The 22,218-nt window shown below is 40.9% G+C and overlaps 1 protein-coding gene across 2 annotated transcripts in view; it reads right to left on the reverse strand.

Annotated features, from left to right (window-relative positions):
* The window catches only part of LOC137327910 (troponin T, fast skeletal muscle isoforms-like), a 42,166-nt gene that overhangs the window by 13,040 nt on the left and 6,908 nt on the right, over positions 1-22,218 (reverse strand). Inside the window, exons 3-8 of one of the 2 annotated variants that reach the window (XM_067993828.1) lie at positions 20,157-20,182; positions 14,374-14,391; positions 5,615-5,636; positions 2,946-2,991; positions 1,428-1,544; positions 999-1,076 (exon numbers count right to left, since the gene is read on the reverse strand). In XM_067993828.1, coding sequence (XP_067849929.1) covers positions 999-1,076; positions 1,428-1,544; positions 2,946-2,991; positions 5,615-5,636; positions 14,374-14,391; positions 20,157-20,182 — 307 coding nt within the window. The remainder of the gene's footprint in view (positions 1-998; positions 1,077-1,427; positions 1,545-2,945; positions 2,992-5,614; positions 5,637-14,373; positions 14,392-20,156; positions 20,183-22,218) is intronic. The other variant, XM_067993829.1, reaches the window with a different exon arrangement.

Consider the following 22,218-nt stretch of genomic DNA (forward strand, 5'->3'; position numbering starts at 1 on the left):
GGCACCGATGGGGGCATGGGGGAGGGAGTCAGTCATCCCGGGGCGGGGGGGTGGGGGGTGGGTGGTGGGGGGGAAGGTCAGTCATCAGTGGTCAGGCACGGGGGGGGGGGGGGGTGGTCTGTCATGGGGGGGGGGAAAGAAAATGAGGATCAGGGGGGCGGGGGGGGGCGATCAGTCACCGGGGGAGGGGGGGGGTGTCAGGATCGGGGGGGTCATTGCGGTGGTCCGCGATCATTGGTGGAGATGGGGGGGGGGGGGGAAGAGGGGGAGGAAGAGGGGTGCTGCAGGTAGGCTAGTCGGGCCTGGGGGAAGCACTCCTGCTCCTGGGCCCACAAGCTATGCCAGAAAGGCACTTACCTGCAGTTTCGTGCATTCTCGCTTCCTCTCACACGGCATGAAGGAGAAGGCCTGGGAATCCCAGCCCCCAGGGGTTGCAATCGCAAAACCATTCAAAATGGAGGCCAGCAGCCTCCTTGAAACATTTTAGTGACCAACCCACCTTCTGGGTGCGGGTTGATTGCCTGCCCCGGTGAAAACCGGAAATGGGCGGGTTGGAGGCGGGTCTGAAATTGTTGCAATTTTGAATGCCCCCCTGCCCCCAACAGTTAAAATCCTGCCCCTTATCTCTCAGAAATGTCCCAAAGGGAGTCACATACAATTAATTACCTTGAAGTGCATTCTGACATAGTCTAAGATGGCAGATGAGGAACATCTATTTGAGGGAGGTGTCAGATAACAGCTGGTGCTCCTGGAACAATAACCCAGCATAAGTCAGTGCATTCAGGAGACCAAGGAGTGAGATTTAATGGTAGGAAAATGAATTTTCAACCCATCCTCTTATTGATCATAAATGTCACCTCTAACATTTCTCCAGTGTTGACAGCCCTGAGTTAACCTCTTGAGGTCTTTTGACTCGCAGGAGTGCGTTCCTTTGTTGTATGTCACCAAGGTAGATGAGACGCTAAACACGTCAAACCCATCAGTGTGCAGTGACTTACCGCTATCCTAACCTGACGATCCTTCTCCGCCTCAGCGCGAATCCTTTGCTGTTCAGCTCTTTCTGCTCTGCGTTTTTCCTGTGGGGTGGAGAAAAAATAAAAAGGGAGGAAACGTGTTTGCCTTATTCAGAGGTAGCACCTTTTTAATTGCAGTACGTTAAGGAAGTAACAAGTGTCATCTTGTCGCAGTGCACACAGCACCATGACTGTCACTGCAGCCCGCGTGTATCTTTACTGTTGCAATGTACAGCAGCAGCACAACTGTTGCGTGTTCAGTGACACAGCTGTCATGATGGGACATCGTGGTGCATCAACACCAGTGGAGCAGAGTAAAGGGACACCTTGGTCTCAGTATGAGGTGGTATCCCACTGTGAGCTCCACAGTGCCATCATTGGTAGGAATTTCTTGTGTTGCTTTACGACACTCACAATCCTATCTTTCAGGGCAATCAGTTCCTCTTCCTCCTTCTTCCTATTCTCAAAATGAACATCAATCAGGCTCTGCAGCTCAATCAGATCTTTGTTCTGACGCTTCTTCTGGATGTCCTGAACAACACACAAACAAACAAACATCAGTGCAGCAGAAGAAATACCAGATTCACGACTGATTCTTATAGCACGAGTGAACAGATTCACATAAATCAGGAGGGCATAGTGCCAATGTGTTTATACCATAGCTCCACTCTACTGAATACCTTCTACTGAATGCAACAAGCTTTGAGCTTGAGGCAGAATCCTAAATAACACAAATGTAAAAGGCATCATGGAAATCATATTGAATGCAAGGTGTGATCCAGGAACTCTAATATGAGTGTATTAGACACACACACTAATCTATCAATATATAAACACCTTGCACATAGTGTACATCTGACGTACTTCCAAATTCACACTTGAATGTGTCAACGTATAAAAACTGTAGGAAGAAAGGCAGTTATTTCCTACTAGTTTTGCTGACCTTGATAATCTGGCCTCTTCCAAGGGTTTACAAGCAGCTGCCAATCTAAGGAAACTTCGCTCAACAATTAGTCTCTAATTGATCTCATTAAACAGCTACTTATATCACTACCCCCACAGGGATTACCTGAGCAGTGGCCTTAAAAGGAACAAGCCAAGTTAAACCCATCTATGCAGTTAGAGATCAGCTAGCATCAAAAATAAAATGGTCCAGCTCCATTTGAAGGTTCATATGGTAAATGTACTGCTTGATGTGGAGTTGAGTTATATAGACTAAGTTTGATTCCTGCTTTGTGCTCTATTAACTAATCTTGTTTGTGCTAATAGATGGAACAGATGGAGAGGCTAAGGGCAGGGCACTGGACTCATCACAACTGTAATGGAAAGATGGTAGGGTTGGTATTCTGAAAGGATGAAACCAAATGAGCTTAAGATGTTTTTTGATCTTGTGATCTTATTTTGTGATCTCAATCTGGCCCTATAGTTCGCTCAGTGCTCCTGTACTAGGGAGGAGAGAAAAATAATCAACCAAGATTCCTGCTTCTAGTCACTATCTTAGTAGCCTTGCTGGGAACTGCATGTGCGGATATCAATGGATGGTAGAATCAGAACCGGCTGTGATGCCCTCATGACTAAATAGCGCACTGATGCTAATTTTCTGATCTCGACATGAAGAATGAGCAATTAAGTAAGTCCTAGAGAATGACCAGTGCCTGTGTAACCTTGCACCAATTTGAGTACCTCTCTTTGGGAGAAGAGAGGAGAATACTGGGAGAAAAAAGAAAACGTAAAAAAAAAATGCTGCATTTGCTCCCTTACAGAATCCTGCTCCGGATAGAAACAACAGTAGTTCATTACTTTATAATGGTTGCCAACTTTTGATAATATATATAATCAAAAGAAAGTTTCATGAAAATAAAACAGCAAGCTTAGTAACAATAAATAATATGTCCATAGGGAATCTCTAGTTTGATAAATTCCTGCACTCACATCAAAATCAACTTTCTCGCCTTCTGGGATTTTGGGGGCAGAGTGTCTGTAAAAAAGCAACAGAAATTAATGACTGTTTGAACCTTAACATAGTATGAACATTTTTGGGGCTTTTTTGTGAATTGTTTCTTCTTCATGGTGAATGAAGGCTGTGTATGCAATTTCAGTGACCCTTCCTAATCTCTCCCTCCATGGCTCTGCATATCTACCTCCACAATAAAGTACCTTGGAATTTTCTTCACATTAAAGACATTGTGGGCAATTTTCACTTTAGACATGGGTGGAAATCTGACGGTTTGGCTGCCTGTTACACACCCTGTTCAATTTTCCTTTTCGCTGCCACCAGTTTTCCCACACGCGCTGAAAGTGGAAATTACCCCCACTGTGTGGATGCAAGTTGTTGTTATTGTTGTTCCCTGCACTGTTGCAATGTCTCTGGTCAAATCCTTTCTGTTCCCCATGTTGTTGTAGTAGCCCCAGCATACTCCCGAGTCCCTTCGGCCGTCTAGGCTGCTTAAGCAGCCCACTTCCTTCCCATCCCGCAATCTCCCCATTCCGAGCTGAACAGAAGAGGATTAAGAAAAAAAAGAGGTGAAAGAAGCAAAACAGAAGAAGAGAAAGAGGGAATGGTAAATTCAACAATCTTGTGCTCCAAACAATAAGGCTTGCTCAAGGGAGCATGGGTTGGTAGAAATAGAGCTAGTCCCTTCTTGCAAGGCTCAATGCAGAGAACATGGGATCACTGAACTTACCTGAAAAAAACAAGAGAGAGAGAGAGAGAGAGCAAAAAAAGAAGAGGAGAATGAGAGAAATAGAAGAGGAGAGAAGAGAGGGTGAGAGCGAAGCAAACAGAAGATGGATGGCAAAGAAATAAGGGAGAAAAACAGGATTGGAAGAGAGAGAAATGGGAAGGAGGAGAGAGAAATGAAGGGAAGTGAAGGATAAGAGAGAAGAGAGAGAAGGAAAGGAAGAGCGAGAGACAGAGAAGAAGAGAGAGACACACATTAAGGGAAGCAGGAGATAGATAGAGATAGAAGCAGAAGACAGAAAAGGGAAGGAGAAAAAAAGGAAGAGAGAAAACAGAAGATAGGACAAGTAGAATGAAAGGAGAAAGAAAGATACAGAAGAGGCAGAGAGGGACAGACACATGGAAGGGAAGGAGAGAGACGCATACAGAAAGGAAGGGAGAGAGAAGGAAAGGAAAAGAGAACAAAAAAGGTGAGGAGAGAGACAGAAGAGAAACGCATGACAGAAGGGAAGGAGACAGACAGAAGGAAAAGAGAGAAACAGAAAGACAGAAGAGAGAAAAAGAGACACAGAAGAAAAGCAGGAGTGGGTAGAAGGGAAGTAGAAAAAGAAGGGAAGGAGGGAGGAAGAGACAGAACAGAAAGGCATAGACAGACAAAAAGAATAATATTTACTGTCAGAGATACCATGTTGCATGAATGGAAAATGTTGACATAGCAATTTACAATGATAAATGTTGTCACGATCTTTTGTCATGTTTTTCTGTCAATGGGAAGTAAGGTTTGTGGACAGGGTGATTGCACCCTACGCAAGATTTGTAATAATGTATATAGTTTACATTGTTTTTAAGTCAAATCTCTTCAATTAGACTTCCAGAGACTGGATCACGGGGTAATGCCATGATCCTAGCTGCCAGAGAGGTGCTGCACTTGACGGCAATGTGGGCTGTCAAATTGGGGCTACAATTTTGTAGTCCTATCTCCAACCTGTACTGCCTTCGAGCATGGCTGCCCCACTGGAAAAATCTAGGCTTCTGTCTCTTGTTGTTCCACATTATAGGTCAGGACAGGAGCTTAGCCCTTAGTTGAGCGGTTTTTCCATACCTAAAGCTTGGAAAGATAAAGATGAGCAAATCCCCATCCATTTTGGGCTGTTGTCATACTAGAATCATAAAGCATAGAAGGAGGCCATTTGGCCCGTGATGCCTGTGCCAGCTCTTTGAAAGAGCTATCCAATAAGTCCCACCCCCCTGCTCTTTCCCCCATAGCCCTGCAAATTTTTCCATTTCAAGTAAGAATGTGCTTCCACCACCCTTTCAGGCAGTGAACTCCAGAACATAAAACTCGCTGCATAAAAAAAATTCTCCTCATCTCCCCTCTTGTTTTTTTGTCAATTATCTTAAATCTGTGTCCTCTGGTTACTGACCCTCCTGCTACTACAGCATCATTGTTCCACTATCTTCTGCTGAGCCCCAAATCTGAGCAGTGACTTACTCAAGGCTCACTCTCAATCATCCTCCAACATGCTGCACTACAGAATAGTCAACTTCTGACATTCCACCCATGGAGTTGTTGAGTTTATGGCTGGGAGCTTCTCCATAGAAATGGAGTGGAACAGAAACGATACACCCTATATTTTTAATAGAGCTACTTGTTCTATGGATGCTAGGACAGTGCCATCTGCTTGTTAGCATTCCTTTACTTTCTGCTATTAGACAGAAAAAGGAGCAGAGGGGAAAATGATGAAATCCCAGCTCTAGTGATATCCAACTGCTCAGCGAGACATGACTGGAGATCCAGCGACAAACAGAGCAACAGGTCTGACGAGAGCCATAGGTAAAGGGGAACTTGGCTTCGGGTGGACATTTTATGAGTGCTCCTGTATAAAATAATACTTCTAATTCATAACAAATCTATACTCACTTTTGCTTTGGCTTTTCCTCCTCTGTAACAAAGTAAAACAAAAAAGTTTTTTTTTAAAAAGAAGAAATTAGACATTTTATCCACAATTAAATATAAAAATACAGCATAAATGGCATCAAAATTTTGTCGCTTTTTAAAAAAAAACACAATCTGCCGTGCTACAAATAAAATGCAAATTATTTTCTCCAATTTTTCCATATCTGCCTGAAGGTGTTGACTCCTGTTAGGGACAGTTCTGCAGGTGGTGGTCACCCTTCAGTACCTAGTCCAAGTGGCCATTATTCATGTGTGATCATTGACAGTGAATGCCAAGCTATTCAATCAAGGGAGACATCACAGCCAAGTCTGATTCTGTGCTTGCATGATACTCGCATACAGGCATTTCCCACCAGGGGTTGCTAGAATAGCAGTCAGCAGCCAGGACCCTGGTCAATATGTTCTTCCCCAACCCAATTATGGGGACAGCCAGTGCCCGGGGAACTGTACCTTAGCATGAGTCAGCACTTTAAGAAGAGGAGGGAGAAAACTGGAGCTGGGAGGAAAAAATAGCAAAAAGGAGAAAATGATCTCAGGAGATAATAACAACAGAATGAAGCAATCTAAAATACTGGATAGCTACAAATCACCTCCTGTCTCTCATCTTCAGTAAAGTCAAAAATAACATGCCTACGATTCTAAGAGTTAAAGAGTATCCATGCTTCTGGCTTGTCTGGTACTGTCTGGTGAATTGATAATCAACATATCAACAAAAAGGAAATTGCTTTTAATACAATTGTAAACAATTTTACAACACCAAGTTATAGTCCAGCAATTTTATTTTAAATTCACAAGCTTTCGGAGGCTTCCTCCTTCGTCAGGTGAACGATGTGAAAATGAAATCCTCGAAATGAAATCGCATTTGTGAATTTAAAATAAAATTGCTGGACTATAACTTGGTGTTGTAAAATTGTTTACTTTTAATACAACATAGAGGAAGTGAGGCATTTCACAGATTTGGTGACTCTTTCAAAGAGTGGTGCATTTTAATCAGTTTTCAACAGTGGAATATTGTGATTCTAACACCAACAAACTATTGAATGTAAAAAACATTTAGTTTTTATAAATTAACATCAAACATACTCTTATCATCCTCTAGCCCACTGGAATGAATCTGGTCAGCTAACAATATTAGAAGGGGACAAAGCTGGCCCATCAATGATCCTCCCTCCAGCACCCTAACTCCCAGCAAAATAACCAAATGCAAATGAACTCCCCTATTTTTAACTCCACTGTCTTACCTAGTAGATGAACGCAAACATTTATCAATCTTTGTGTAAAAGGAAATCTGATGTCAGTTTTAAATGTATTTCCCTCATTTCAACGTATGCATTCTAGTCTGACGTTGAAGTGATATTTTGGGATTACTTTGTCTCATTCATTTAATACTTTGTGTGCTGCAACAAGATTCCCCCTCCCTTAGTCTTCTCCTCTGCAGCTGAGCAGTTCCTGCAGCCTGACATAACTCCTTCCCACTTCCAAGCCTCAGGTAGTGTGTGTATGGGACGCAGCGATTCGACATATTGGCCTCATGGTCACAACTGTTATTCCAGCTGTTCTGAAGGGAGGCAGCTTCTGGCTGGATCAGGGATCCATGAACATTTTTTTTTAAACGAAATCAGCAAACTGAAAAGTATGTTGAGGAGAGATTTTCGTCTTCTGTTGTTTTCAATGGAATGACAATCAGGCAGGTTCTACAAAAGGCAGTCGCTCCACTCCGTGAGGTTACCACCCAGGTGGTGGAGACAAAAACATACCCCAACAGCTCTTGTGTAAAACAAAGATGCATTTGGGGGTGATTTTCATGTGTAGCACAGATCCAGCGGGCAATGCTTCTCTCACCCAATGATGTCGGCAGGATGCCTGGTTGATTTTCATGGTCAGGCCTCAGTGGCATTGAATAAATCAGGTACCAGTGCTAATCGCGCTGCTTATAGGCAGTTCACCATTTGGGAGGGCAGCAAATTCCGGGGGGGCGGGGGGGGGGGCAGACACTGATCACGGGCCTTAAAGGGGAGGGTTGGAAAGATCAGGGAGTCAATAGAGCAGCTTAGGGAAATTTAAAGTAAAGCCAGCTGCAAGAAGTTGAAGTTAAGGAAGCACAGAAGGCTCAAAACTCCCCCCAAAAAATCAAGGAGCAAAGAGGGCCAGATCTGCTTCCAGCATTCCCTTACTGCAGATAATGATCCTCATAATTAGCACTGGAAATGGCCCCTCCCGACATGCACAGCCCATGATTTTTGAGTGGGTTGAAGTAACGGTGGCTGCACTGATTGATGTGAAAATTGTGTTTGTCTTAATAGCATCATTTGACCCCTATTTACATATGTTAATTAGGCCTTTCCTTGCCTGTTTCAGGCAGGAGCGCTGGCTGCCTAATTCGAGGTCCATCAGGGGAAAAATTAAATTTAGGACATTAATACCTAATTGGTAGAAATGTGCAGATTATCTTTAATGTATTGGTACAAAGAAGATGGAGAGGAGGGGTCAAATGAACAACAACTTAATGCTGCCACTGCTTTACCAATGGGATATGGGACAATAGAAACTTTTGTTAAGATACAATGGATTATTAAAAATTGAATAAAAACATCACTTGTTATCTCATCTTTGAAGTGCACCATCTTCAAGAAAAGTGGCAAATACTGATCTCCGATTGTTCACAAACACACAGGACAATGCCATACATCACATCATCTACACATGACATCACCGTGATGAAAATTACACACAACTGTCCCTCCCAAATAAAAAAGGTTTGCAAAGAATTTTTCTCATGAAACAGCGTCTCTTTAATAGCTCAGCTTTCACTGTTTTATTTACAGTAGCAGTTCTCAGCCCAGGAAGTTTGACCTCAGTATTTAGTTGGGTGTTTCATTGGGTTTCTCCCTAACCAGGTTGCCAGCTTACCTTGCCCTCCTCTTTTTTTTCCCCCTTTCCCTCCCCACCAGTATACTATGAGTTTAGAGTCCCAGGGTGGTTGTTACTCCAGCCTCCTTGTCTCTACTGAGTGAATGTCATCAAGCGAGGTCACCTGATCGATTCACCTGTGGGAATATTTCTGGAAAAGTAGATGCTGTGTGCATCAACACAGTGCAGTCACACCTCCCACCAGCATGTCAGAGTGTCAGTAAAGCCAGTTAAGATGTTTACAGCCTTAGACTTCCCCAGCTTTATATCTGGCAGGTGATACCATTTCTCTTTGGACAAAATTAGGATACAAAACGTTAAAAAAAATGATTTTTTTTGGGGGGGGGGGGTGGGGAGGAGCAAGTTCCACCTTCCATTTGTAACTTCTTCCTCCACTTAGCCTGATATTTCTGCAGCCTAGAAGCTGGTGCACAGCCTACTGTCAGACCCTAACAACGCCCCCAATTGTCCAACGATGCCGCCCCAACTCACACCCAATGCCGCCCCAACTCACACCCAATGCCGCCCCAACTCACACCCAATGCCGCCCCAACTCACACCCAATGCCGCCCCAACTCACACCCAATGCCGCCCCAACTCACACCCAATGCCGCCTTTTTATTTGGCAGGTTCTGCTACCTACAATATCAGCAAAAACACACACACGCTAATCCTATTAGAAATTAGGCAGATTTGTGAAATGAAGACATTAAATTGACAGTGTAACAAACAACATTAAGATTTAAAAATTCATCACTATGAATAATACAAAAAATAACCAGATTCTGATACACTTAATGAACACTGCACTTAAATCTGTTAGTCAAAGTACTTGTTGAATCTTGCAGCTATATAGAATGTTATATATAGTCTGCTGCTGGATCATCTCAAGCCACACATTGACAGGAATTGTCCCCAGAGAATTGGTGGAAGGGGAACAGAGTTAGATTCAGTGGGGTGAATTTACATTGGAATTGTTAAAATCTTTGGTGATAAAGCAAAAATACCATCTTCTTCATTTCCATAAACTGTGCATTGCAATAAAAAAACACAACAGAGTAAAACAAGATTAAGTCAATGTGTTAAGGACAGTTATTCCACTTAGTGAAGCTTGTAGACTAACTGCAGGTTTGCGCTAAGCCACACTGCACTGAAGATTCACCCCGGGTCTAGAATGCCTCATTCACACTGTTGATTGGAGGTCAGAATGGGCTCAATGTCTATCAAAGTCTGATTTCCAGTTGGAAGTGTAAACTGCCTGATGCTCGTGCTCTGAATTATTTTTTAGGCCTAAACTGAACCAACTTTGGGATTATTAAAGTTTCACTTGGGGGCTATTTTGCAGGCTGCTCCACATTTATCTGACCATCTCACTATCAATTTATCTCCTCTCTTCTCAAACATTATCCTGCTGTGTTCTACACACGAACATAGGAATTAAGAGCAGGAGTAGGCCATTCAGCCCCTTGAGGCTGCTCTGCCATTTGATAAGATCATGGCTGATCTGATTGTGACCTCAACCCTACTTTCCTGTCTACCTACTATAACCTTTGACTAGCTTGTTAATCAGGAATCTATCTAACTCAGTCTTAAAAATATTCAATGACCCTGCCTCCACCGATCTCTGAGGAAGGGAGTTCCACAAACTCACGATCCTCAGAGAAAAAAATTGCTCCTCATCTCCGTCTTAAATGGAAGACCCCTTATTTTTAAACTGTGGCCCATAGTTTTAGTCTCTCCCACCAGGGAAAACATCCTCTCATCATCTACCCCTTCTAGTCCCCTCAGGATCTTACATGTTTCAATAAGATCACCTCTCATTCTTCTAAACTCCAGTGTATACAGGCCCAACTTGTCCAACCTTTCCTCATAAGATAATCCCCTCATCCCAGGAATCAGTCGAGTGAACCTTCTCTGAACCACCTCCAAAACAATTATGTCCTTTCTTAAATAAGGAGACCAAAACTGCACACAATATTCCAGATGTGGTCTCACCAATGTCCTGTACAACTGTAGCAAAACATCTCAACTTTTATATTCCATTCCCCTTGCAATAAATGACAACATTCCATTTGCCTTCCTAATCACTTGCTGTACCTGCATACTAACTTTTTGTGATTCATGTACTAGGACACCCAGATCCCTCTGTACCTCAGAGTTCTGCAATCTTTCTCCATTTAAATAATATACTGCTTTTCTATTCCTCCTGCCAATGTGGACAAAGTTAACATTTTCCCACATTATACTCCATCTGCCAAATTTTTGCCTGCTCACTTAACCTATCTGTATCCCTTTGCAGACCCCTTATGTCCTCTTCACAACTTACTTTCCTAACTACCTTGGTGTCATCTGCAAATTTAACAACCATACATTCAATCTCTTCATCCAAGTCATTGATATAGATTGTAAATAGTTGAGGCCCAAGCACTGATCCCTGTGGCATTTCACTCGTTACATCTTGCCAACCTGAAAATGACCCATTTATGCCTACTCTCTGTTTCCTGTCAGCGAACCAATCTTTTATCCATGCTAATATGTTACCTCCTACACCATGAGCTCTTATTTTGTGTAGTAGCTTTTGATGTGGCATCTTGTCAAAAGCCTTCTGGAAATTCAAGTACACCACATCCACAGGATCCCCTGTATCCACGTTGCTTGTTACTTCCTCGAAGAATTCTAATAAATTAGTCAAATGCAATTTTCCTTTCACAAAGCCGTGTTGACTCTGCCTGATTGCATTGAGATTTTCTGCTATATCCTCATTAATAATAGATTCTAGCATTTTCCCTGTGGCAGATGTTAAGCTAACTGGCCTGTAGTTTCCTGCTTTTTGTCTCCCTCCTTTCTTCAATAGAGGAGTTACATTCGCTATTTTCCAACCTGATGGGACCCTTCCAGAATCTATGGAATTTTGGAAAATTAATACCAATACATTTACTATCTTTGCAGCCACTTCTTTTAAGACCTTAGGATGAAGTCCGTCAGGATCTGGGGACTTGTCAGCTTTTAGTTCTAATATTTTTTTCAGAAACCTTTCCCTGGTGATTGTAAATGTTTTAAATTCCTCCCTCCCTTTCACCTCTTGATTCACAATTATTGCTGGCATGTTATTTGTATCCTCTACAGTGAAGACGGACGCAAAATATCTGTTCAATTCATCCGCCATTTCCTTATTCTCCATTATTAATTCCCCAAACTGACTCTCTAGAGGACCAACGCTCACTTTACTTACTCTTTTCCTTTTTGAATACCTGCAGAAACTGTTTTCATAATCCTAGCCAGCTTTCTCGCGTACTCTAATTTCTCCCTCCTTATTATTCTTTTAGTCATCCTTTGCTGTTTTTTATATTCTGTCCAATCTTCTGACCTGCCACTAATCTTCATGGAATTGTATGTTTTTTCTTTCAATTTGATACTATCTTTAATTTCCTTAGTTAGCCACGGATAGTACGTTCTTCCCCTAGAGTCTTTCTTTCTCACTGGAATGTATCTTTGCTGAGTGTTATGAAATATCTCATTAAATGTCTGCCACTGCATCTCTGCTGACCTATCCCTTAACCTAATTTCCCAGTTCACTTTAGCCAGCTCTGTCTTCATGCCCTCACAATTGCCCTTATTTAAGTTTAAAACACTAGTCTTAGACTTACTCTTCTCTCCCTCAAACTGAATGCAAAATTCAATTATATTGTGATCACTGCTACCTAGAGGCTCCTTTACAATGAGATCATTAATTAATCCTGTCTCATTACACATTACCGGATCTAGAATAGCTTGCTCTCTGGTTGGCTTTAGAACAGCTGCTCTAAGAAACTGTCCCGAAAGCACTCAATGAACTCATCTTCCAGGCTACCTTTGCCAATCAGATTCTTCCAATCTATATGTAGATTAAAATCACCCATGATTATCGCTGTTCCTTTCTCACAAGCCCCCATTATTTCTTCTTGTATACCTTGTCCTACAGTGTGGTTACTGTTAGGGGGCCTATAAACTACTCCCACAAGTGACTTCTTGCCGTTACTATTTCTTATCTCTACCCAAATTGATTCTACATCTTGGTCTTTAGAACGAAGGTCATTTCTCTCTATTATACTCATGTCATTCTTAATTAACAGAGCTACCCCTCCACCTTTTCCTAACTTCCTGTCCTTCCAAAATGTCAAGTACCCTTGAATATTCAGGTTCCAGCCTTTGTCATCTTGCAGCCATGTCTCTGTAAAGGCTATCAGATCATACATATTTATTTCTATGTGAGCTGTCGATTCATCCATTTTGTCATGAATGCTTCACGCATTCAGATACAAAGCCTTTAGTGCTGTCTTTTTACTATTTTTGCAACCTCTAGCCTTATCTGCTGGCGCACTCTTAAGTTTGCATGCTCTGTCTCTTCCTGCCACTCTCTGATTATCATTTCCCTTATTGCTACCTTGCTCTCTTGCCTTGTCCTCTTTCTTTAATTTATCACATCTTCCCTTACTTGATCCCTCACCCCCATTATTTAGTTTAAAGCCTTCTCTACCGCCCTAGTTATATGATTGGCCAGTACACTGGCCCCAGCATGGTTCAGGTAAAGCCCGTCCCAATGGTACAGCTCCCACTTTCCCCAGTACTAGTGCCAGTGCCCCATGAATCGAAACCCATTTCTCCCACACCAATCTTTGAGCCAGAAATCTAACTCTCTAATCTTATTTACCCTATGCCAATTTACTCGTGGCTCAGGTAATAATCCAGAGATTATTACCAGAGATTGTTACCTTTGAGGTTCTGCTTTTTAATTTAGCCCCTAGCTGCTCATACTCTCTGACAATCAATTGGCATCCAGACTCACCAATTCCATGCACACAAATGGAACTGAATTAACTTGAGCAATGGATGTGCCTCAGTCGGAATCAGCAGTGTGAACATAGTCAGCTACATTCAGTCTGCCGACGTAGATTCAGTCCTCTGCTTAGATTAAGGACTTGGTGTAAACAAGGATAAATCTGACCTCACATGTTCATTACATTCTCTCACTTTATTTTACAACTATATGTAAAAAAAATTAAATGCTTCTAGATACACATGAAATCACTCATAGTAACAGAACATAAGCAGATCTCTGTGTTTGGTTCTTTGCCAATGCTCTAAATGCCCCAACCATGAGCAAGAAGCTGGGGTATGTGCCACACACAGTTGTATCTGACAGACTACCCATGAACAAAGCCTGGAATATTCACAAATCATCCACTATGTTACAATTGTCAGATGATGGATAAATATACTGAGGATAACATATAAATGCACAACTTTCAAATTCGAGCCATTACCTTCTGTTTGGAATAAGATCAAGAAGGTGAATTATTGATTTAATTACACATCCTTTACTCAAACATGCTAAGATTTTTGTTTAGAATGTAAACAACACTGATGGGAGTATTGCGTTTTTTTAGACTGTAAACCAGACACCAAAATAAAACAGAAGTCACTTCTTCCCCACCTGGTTTTATTGAACAGGGTGTTCACAATGAGAGCCCTGCATAATAGGTCATTAAAATACCATTCAAGTCCTAATCATATCATCGCACTCCAATTAACGAGGCTCCCGCCTGAGTCAGGCAAGCACCTCGGCCACCTATAAAGGGCTCAGTTAAGATGGTTGCAAATGGGAATCAAGCAGGAACAGGATGCTGAGACTTTGCACAGCTATTTTAATTACTTGTCTGCCAGGAGGGTGGGTTAAAATTGTCTCCATTGTCACAGGACATGAAAGTCACAAAATGTAACTGGTCTGAAACTTTTCCTGAAACGGAGACTGGGAACAATAGAGAGCAACATACCTTCTTCATGGTGCACTTCTGGGAGAGGCCAGGTACATGCAGCGAGTGGCAAATGCAAAGAAGCAAAATACATGTTAATACTGAGCATCGAGGAGCAAAAGATGCAGATGAAGCAGACGTAGGACTACACCAGGAAGAACCAACATTTCATCAAACGAAATACAAGAGGACCATCTCGCCAGCATTACCAACTTAATCAACTCACCCCAGACCAATTAATGTCCTAGTAATTAAGTATTTGAAATATCTCTCTTGCTCATGTTATCAAAAGCTGGTTAAATTACATCTAATAAAAATTCCTTAAGTTCTATAAGAAATAATGAAGGAAACTCCAACATGTCACATAATAATTGGGGATAATGAGTGATACCAAATATTTGGGGATTTTGATGGATACAGAATGATTGGGGTAATGAAGGATACGGAATAATTGGGAATAATGAAGCATACAGAATGATTGGGGATAATGAAAGATACACAACAACTGGGGAAGATGAAGGCTACAAAATGATTGGGAATAATGAAGAGCACGGAATAATTGGGGATGACGACGGATACAGAATGATTGGGAATGAGGAAATAGAAGAACAAGAAAATGAATGTGAGATAAAACAAAGGAAAAGCAGAATGTAGGAAATGATGAATGAAAGAGAAAGGATAAATGAGTGAAAAATAGAATAAAAGTTAAACAGAAGAAAAAAAATCAGGGAACAGCACACCAATGGAAAGGAAAGAGAAAATGAAAAAAAAAGTGAAATGGTGAAAACAAGTATGAAGGAAAAGAAGAATGAGGAAAGATAAAAATGAAGGGAAAAGAAAGTGAGGAAAAGAGGTGATCAAAAAAGAGGGTAAAAGGATATTACACTACATACCTTCTTCAGCAACAATCTCTTCTGAAGGAAGTGTTAGCGTGCAGCAAGCAGAAAAGCAGCAGTGCAGGGAATAGAAAGGCACAAGATAGAAAGGCAGAAAAGGAACAATGTTGACATAAAAATGTTATAATTCATATTAGAAGAAACCAGTATACAATTAAAGAAAAATCTGCACAAGAGCAAAACACCACTCCTTGACACCATTAGCACTACTTTCACTTCAGCATGCACAAATACCATCTAATCATTGAAATATAGGCACTTTGTTTACATGGAACACCCCCCCCCCCCAAAAAAAAAATCACAAGTATCATTCCAACACCCTTAAATTCCTGGCATTTCAGGGATAACAAAGAATAGTAACAGAATATAAGCAGATCTCAGTATTTGCTCTAAACTCTTCATGCCCCAACCATGAGTATGAAGCTGGGGTATGAGCCATGCACAGTTGTATCTGACAGACTATCCATGAACAAACCCTGGAACATTCACAAATCTTCCACTGTGTCACAATTATTAGATGATGGATAAATATACAGAGGGTAACATATAAATGTACAACTTTCACATTCGACCCATTATGTTGTGTTTTGGACCTGAATTAAAAATTTAATTACCACATCCTTTACTCAAACACCCAAACATTTTTTGTTTAGAATGTAAACAACACCAATAGGGTTATTGCGGGTTTTTTGGATTAATGTTGCCACCTGCCTGTTTTTGGATTGGATTGGACAGTCCACTTTGAGTGGGTTATTCAGAAATTTCTAAATGTAAACTGGACACTAAAATAAAACAAAAGACACTTTGTGTTTTGGTTTTCAAAGCAAAAGTCAATTTTTCCCCTCACTTACTTTCACACTTCATTATGTGGAGGTATTGATTATTAGGTTTTTAGATAATGTTTCATCATTAGGAAAACAATATCAGAACTCCAGTCATGACCCATGAATTCCCTATCGGCCCATTTTATTTTGGACTTGGCAAAAGATGGCAATTCAAAATTTGGATTATATTCTATAGGAAAATATTTGTTCACGATAGTAGATTCCCTTCTCCCTGTCTTTTAAAAACCTCTCCGTTGATTCTCATCTCTTGAACCTTTGCCCAGCCCTTCTCTTCCAGCCAGGAGAGCCACCGTCGGAGCAGGATATAGGATCCAGCTCAGCTTCAGAGGTTCATTGCATGCTGTCTGCGTTTGAATGCACAGAAAAGTGCACAAGAAGCAAATTTGGGCTGAGGTGGATGTGATGCCCCCCCCATACTCTTCTAGCTGGTAGATCAGCCCTCCCCGCCACAGCTGCATCTAAACGGCCATAGCTGACATACTGTGAAAAAGCAATGAAAAAGCTGGAGGGGAGGAAAGGGATAAAACAGACATATGGCTGGAGATTTTAACTGGGAGTGGGTTTTGGGCAGATGGTGGTGAGGTGAGCGTCATGTCCACCCAATGTCATTGAATTGAGGCCTGGGCTTTTTTAACTCCCAGGCCTCATTTGCATCTTGGGCTGCCAGCTACCTGCCTGAAACAGGCAAAAGAGGCAATTGGCTGACTATGGGCAGGCCAAATCAAAAGGGGGGGGGGGGGCGGGGGTGCTGGTAGGGAGCCCAGGAAGCAGATGCCCAGAAACTCCTGCTCCTCCTGGCCCCACTAAGGAAAGTTTTTAAACTTACCATAGAGGACCTCCTCTTCTTCCCCACCAGGTTTTACCGAGCGAGGTGTTCACGGCGAACACCCCGTTCAATAGGCCATTAAGATACAGTTCAGGTCCTAATGATATCATAAGTATTAATGCAGTTCCCGCCTGAGTCAGGGAGGTACCTCGACTACCTATAAAGGGCCTAGTTAAGATGGGAATCAAGCGGGAACAGGGTGGTACGTCTTTACACAGCTATTTTAACTACGTGCCTGCCAGGCAGGGTGGGTTAAAATGATTTCCATTGTGACAGGACCTGACAATCACCAAAATGTAACTGGTCTGAAAAATCTCCTGAAAAGGAGACTTGGAATAACAGAAAGCAACATACCTTCCTCGTAGTGCGCTTCTGGGAGAGGCCAGGTACATGCAGTGAGCAGAAAATGCAAAGAAGCAAAATACATGTTAATACTGAGCGTCGAAGAGCAAACAATGCTAATACAGCTGATGTAGGACTACATCAAGAAGAACCAACAAATCATCAAACGAAATGTAAGAGGACCACCTCCCCAGCATCATTAACTTAATCAACTCAAAGGCTGTCTATCCCCAGACTAATTAATGTCCCATTATTTAAATATTTGAAATATCTCTACTGCTCATGTTATCAAAAGCTGTTTGAATTACACCTAATAAAAATTCCAGAATTTCTATAAGAAATAATGAAGGAAACCCCAAGACATCACATAATGATTGAGGATTATGAGTGATAGGCAATATTTGGGGATGATGATGGATAAAGAATAAATGGGAATGATGAAGGACATGCAATAATTGAGGATGATGAAGCATATAGAATGATTGGGGACGGTGAAGATATCGAATGATTGGGAATGAGGGAAAAGAAGAAGAAGAAAATGAATGTCGGAAAAAACAAGGGAACAGCAGAATGTAGGAAATGATGAATGAAAGAGAAAGGATAACTGAGAGGAAAAATAGAATGAAGGTAAAACAGAAGAATGAAGAAAAGAAAGAATCAGGGAACAGCACACCAATAGAAAGGAAAGGGAAAATGAAGAAAAAAAGAGAAATGATAAAAACAAGTATGAAGGAAAAGAAGAACGAGGAAAGATAAAAATGAAGGAAAAAAGGAGAGGGAGGAAAAAAAGAGATGATCAAAAAAAAGAGGGTAAAGGGATATTACACTACATACCTTCTTCAGCAACAACCTCTTCTGAAGGAAGTGTTAGCGTGCAGCAAGCAGAAAAGCAGCAGTGCAGGGAATAGAAAGGCACAAGATAGAAAGGCAGAAAAGGAACAATGTTGACATAAAAATGTTATAATTCATATTAGAAGAAACCAGTATACAATTAAAGAAAAATCTGCACAAGAGCAAAACACCACTCCTTGACACCATTAGCACTACTTTCACTTCAGCATGCACAAATACCATCTAATCGTTGAAATATAGGCACTTTGTTATACGAAACCAAAAAAAATCACAAGTATCATTCCAACGCCCTTAAATTCCTGGCGTTTCAGATTTCTTATAATATTAAGGGGGCTTAAAGCTTTGTATTGGTCTTTCCGTAAAGGGTCTCCCAGTGTGTTGAGCTGATGGAGAAATGTAACAATAATTCAGAATTACCCCTTTGCTATAGGCAATCGACTCACACTGAATGGCAAATTTTCAAACACAGAACCATTTTCTTGCACACAAAATGTTAATCTTGAATCCTTTATTGCATATAAAAAAATTAATAAATTCTGTCCACATGTAAATATATGAAATTATACAATATATAATATTTGCTAGGGGACATATGGGACAGGGCATTGTGGATTAGTGAGCAATTGTAGTTACAATGGAACCCACTTAAAATCAGTTGTGACAAGATGTACCTATGAACAAGTCCAACCATGCTCAAGGTCAAACTTTTCAAACATATCTAAAGCATTTCCATTCACTGTGAAACAACGTAATCAAGGCCAATTCTGTAAATTAAAACCCAGTTATAAATTGAGATGTTAGAGCCAGAATTTCACTCAACACTCATTTACAACTAAATTCTTATTCTTCTTTCCAAATTCAAACCAATATGAAACCATGATATATGTAAACTCTTTATATAAGTGTTTTGATACTTAATTCCAATTTGTTCAGACATTGTATTTTGACAACCAGTCTCCTTATCCTGGTAATAAGCATGCAATTATTTAATATGGGATGGGTTAACCTATTACATAATTAACCTCCAACCTGTTGCATATATCAGAATTTCACTTTCTCTTGTTAGTCAAATCGCTGTGTAAATAAATTTATACATTAGGTGTCTTTTTTTTTTAAATAAGCTATTACTTCTGCTGATGTTTAGGTGAATGCAGGTATTAACACACTTTGCACCTCTCAGCATTACTCATTCTGTTAGTTGATTTAAAAGTTAGTATGGCATTGCACAGATTTCTGTTTGGTTTCTTAATGCACTTAAAACATACACCCACAAGATCTACTTTTTCAACGGGCAAGTAAGATTTGATTTCAAGAAAGTTTCGCTACAGTTGTATTTTAACAGTAGTATGCGTGTCATCGACTGGTAAAGAGATGGGTTTATACCCTTGGAAATGTGTCCAATGCATTCCACAACTCAGCCAAGCTGGGTACGGGGAAATCAGAGAATAAACACAAAGCAAAATTTTGGTGATGGTAAGAGAAGAACTAAAAAAATAGGGAGGAATCCCAGTGGCTCAGTTGGTAAGTGAGGTGTTACTGAGCCATACAAAAGAGGAAGGTCCCAGGCTCAATCTCTGGCCCTTGCACAGTCAGCCAGCCTCAGCCAGGATGGTGGTGGGAGCACTACAGTTGGTCCCAATGTCTTTGAGCTAGGCACAGGAAAACTGTTGACCATCATTTCCCATTCTTGATTGCTATCAGTAACCTTTGCTGTAACTGCATGTGTAGATGCTGGGTGAGCACAGGATTGGACCCTGCAGTGACACCCCCAAAGTCAGATAGCCTGTCACCATTCTCTGCCTAGGCTCACATATGAGGAAGGCTGCTTGGGCAAGGTACTGGAGTACTAGCAGAACTTGTGGAACCATAGTCCAGTGACATTAGGGAGACAATGCTGAAAATTAGGGGGAAAAATTGCTAAAATGCCTTCCCACCATGATATTACAACATTAAGAGTGCTGGAATTGTTTGGTAGTGATAAGTTATAAAAGTAAAAGATGGAAGTGGGAAAAAAGAAGAGAAGTTGGGAATCATCATCATTACCTCCCTCTTCATGTTCATGTTCTTCATGTTCATGTTCTGTAATCCAACAACAGAGATAACATGAGATTAATCGCAGCATACTCAGTCTTGAATACTTACACTGCCTTCACCATGGGCATCGGCTACAAGATTCATACAGCAAATTCTGAACCTGCAACCAGCTATAAACTGGAGAAGCCAAAAATGCACTACCTAGAAGGTCCTAGGTTTCATCCCTAGTCAGTGCTGAGCTAACTGATCTCAGTTAGGACACAATTTGGGAGAATTGCTCTCAGCAGCCTAATCTAGAGAAAGGGAGGAAAGAAATCAGCCAGAGATCTTGCTCTGATCTTTGCTCAATGACCTCTGTTGCAAAGTGCACATTTGGGAAGATCTGGTCAGAACAGGATTGGATATAGTTGTGATGCCTTTATGTGACCTGCCGACACTCACCGCCCAGGTTCACACATAAAGAATGCATTTGGGCAAGGTTCCAAAGGCCTGTCAGTACCCGTGGGTCAGGCTTGGTTGTGATACCACGATTAAATAGCTTGACAACACTCACTGTCTAGGCTCGAGATGAAGACTAGCAACTCAAGCAAAGTACTGGAGGCTTCTAACATCAGTGAAATTACACCCAAGAAAGGGGTCAGCATTTTCAGAATAGGAGGAGAGAAAATTGCGGGGAAACATTCTTTTTTTTAAAAGTCTAATATTTGGAGCTTATACTAAGAGAACATTCAAATCCTTGGCACCCAATCCACAAAACAATGTGCAACAAATTTTAAAAGACTATCCAACAAATTACAAGATGCAACTTGTGCAGACTGACCGAGAAGGAGCGGAAACTCAAAAAATGAGGAGGGAAGGGGAAAAGGGAAGACAGAAAGTTTCAAATAGCCAGAACTTCGCTCTCTCTCGCTCGCTCTCTGATGGTAGCTGTGCAGACATCAATAGTGTTAGGAGATCAAGAATAACCATCAGATCCAGGCTGAATTTGTAATTCAGCAATGAAAGCCTCATAAAAATACTATACACAATACTGCAGTACATTTGAGAAAAATGATAAAATCAAAGAAAAAAGAGCTTAAAAGTATTTTTAATTAAAAATGGATAAATATAATAATTCCAAATCATTATAATCATAGACTAAAAAATTAAATAAACCAACATTAAAACAGAAAAGGTTTCAGTGCAAAAGAGTATACAAGGGGCATATAAATTAAATAAATCCTGAACAACAGAGCATTAAAATAATTGCTAGGCAATTATATATATATAAAAATGTAGAATGTATAGAACAATTTAAAATATCAAACCTTTATTTTAAATATATCAGACTTTTATAGATTATATTTTCAGTGCAACAAACCAACATATTATAAATATTTATTGATTCATCCCATAGTTAACTTATATAAGTCACATATACGTGCATATGCACAGTATGGGCAATCAAGTGAAGGGGCTACAGCAACTCCAACACAAGCAGCGACAGCAGTCTGCTGGATGGCACAGTCTCGACTGACGACAGAGTGGTCAGCCGATTTAAAGATATACGCAGAACTGTCAACTTCGACGGAGACATAAAACGGGCGAGATTGGATTGGCCGCCTGATTTTCCTTTTCATTTAATTAGAAGTTCTATTTTTTTTTTAAAAAGTGTGGATAATTTTGTAAAAAACATAAGTTTGATTCAATTGTCAAATAATATAAAAGCATTGCTCTGGATTTGTGCAACCCCCTCTGCCATTCTTTTGGGTACAATTATAATAATTTAAAATAAACCTGCAAACTTTAGGGAGTCTATTTCAACTTGCCAAAATCAGCATTAACAGGATAGTAATGGCCTCAAAATGGGGTCAGTAGACTTACCGCCTCGTTAACACCACAGTCTGCCTGCAGTTACTTTTACAGCAGCCTACTGAAGCATTGTTAGTTTGAGGCGGTAGGCCCCTTTTAATATGCATGTACATAGGACCTCGATTGCCATTTTAGGACTGAACTAGTCAGAGGCTGCGCAGTGCACTCTCCGACCAGTTTCACTTGCAATACAGCAAATGAGGCCACCAAAAAGGTAGGT

This window comes from Heptranchias perlo, chromosome 12, assembly GCF_035084215.1.
Source record: "Heptranchias perlo isolate sHepPer1 chromosome 12, sHepPer1.hap1, whole genome shotgun sequence".
Taxonomy (NCBI): Eukaryota; Metazoa; Chordata; class Chondrichthyes; order Hexanchiformes; family Hexanchidae; genus Heptranchias; species Heptranchias perlo.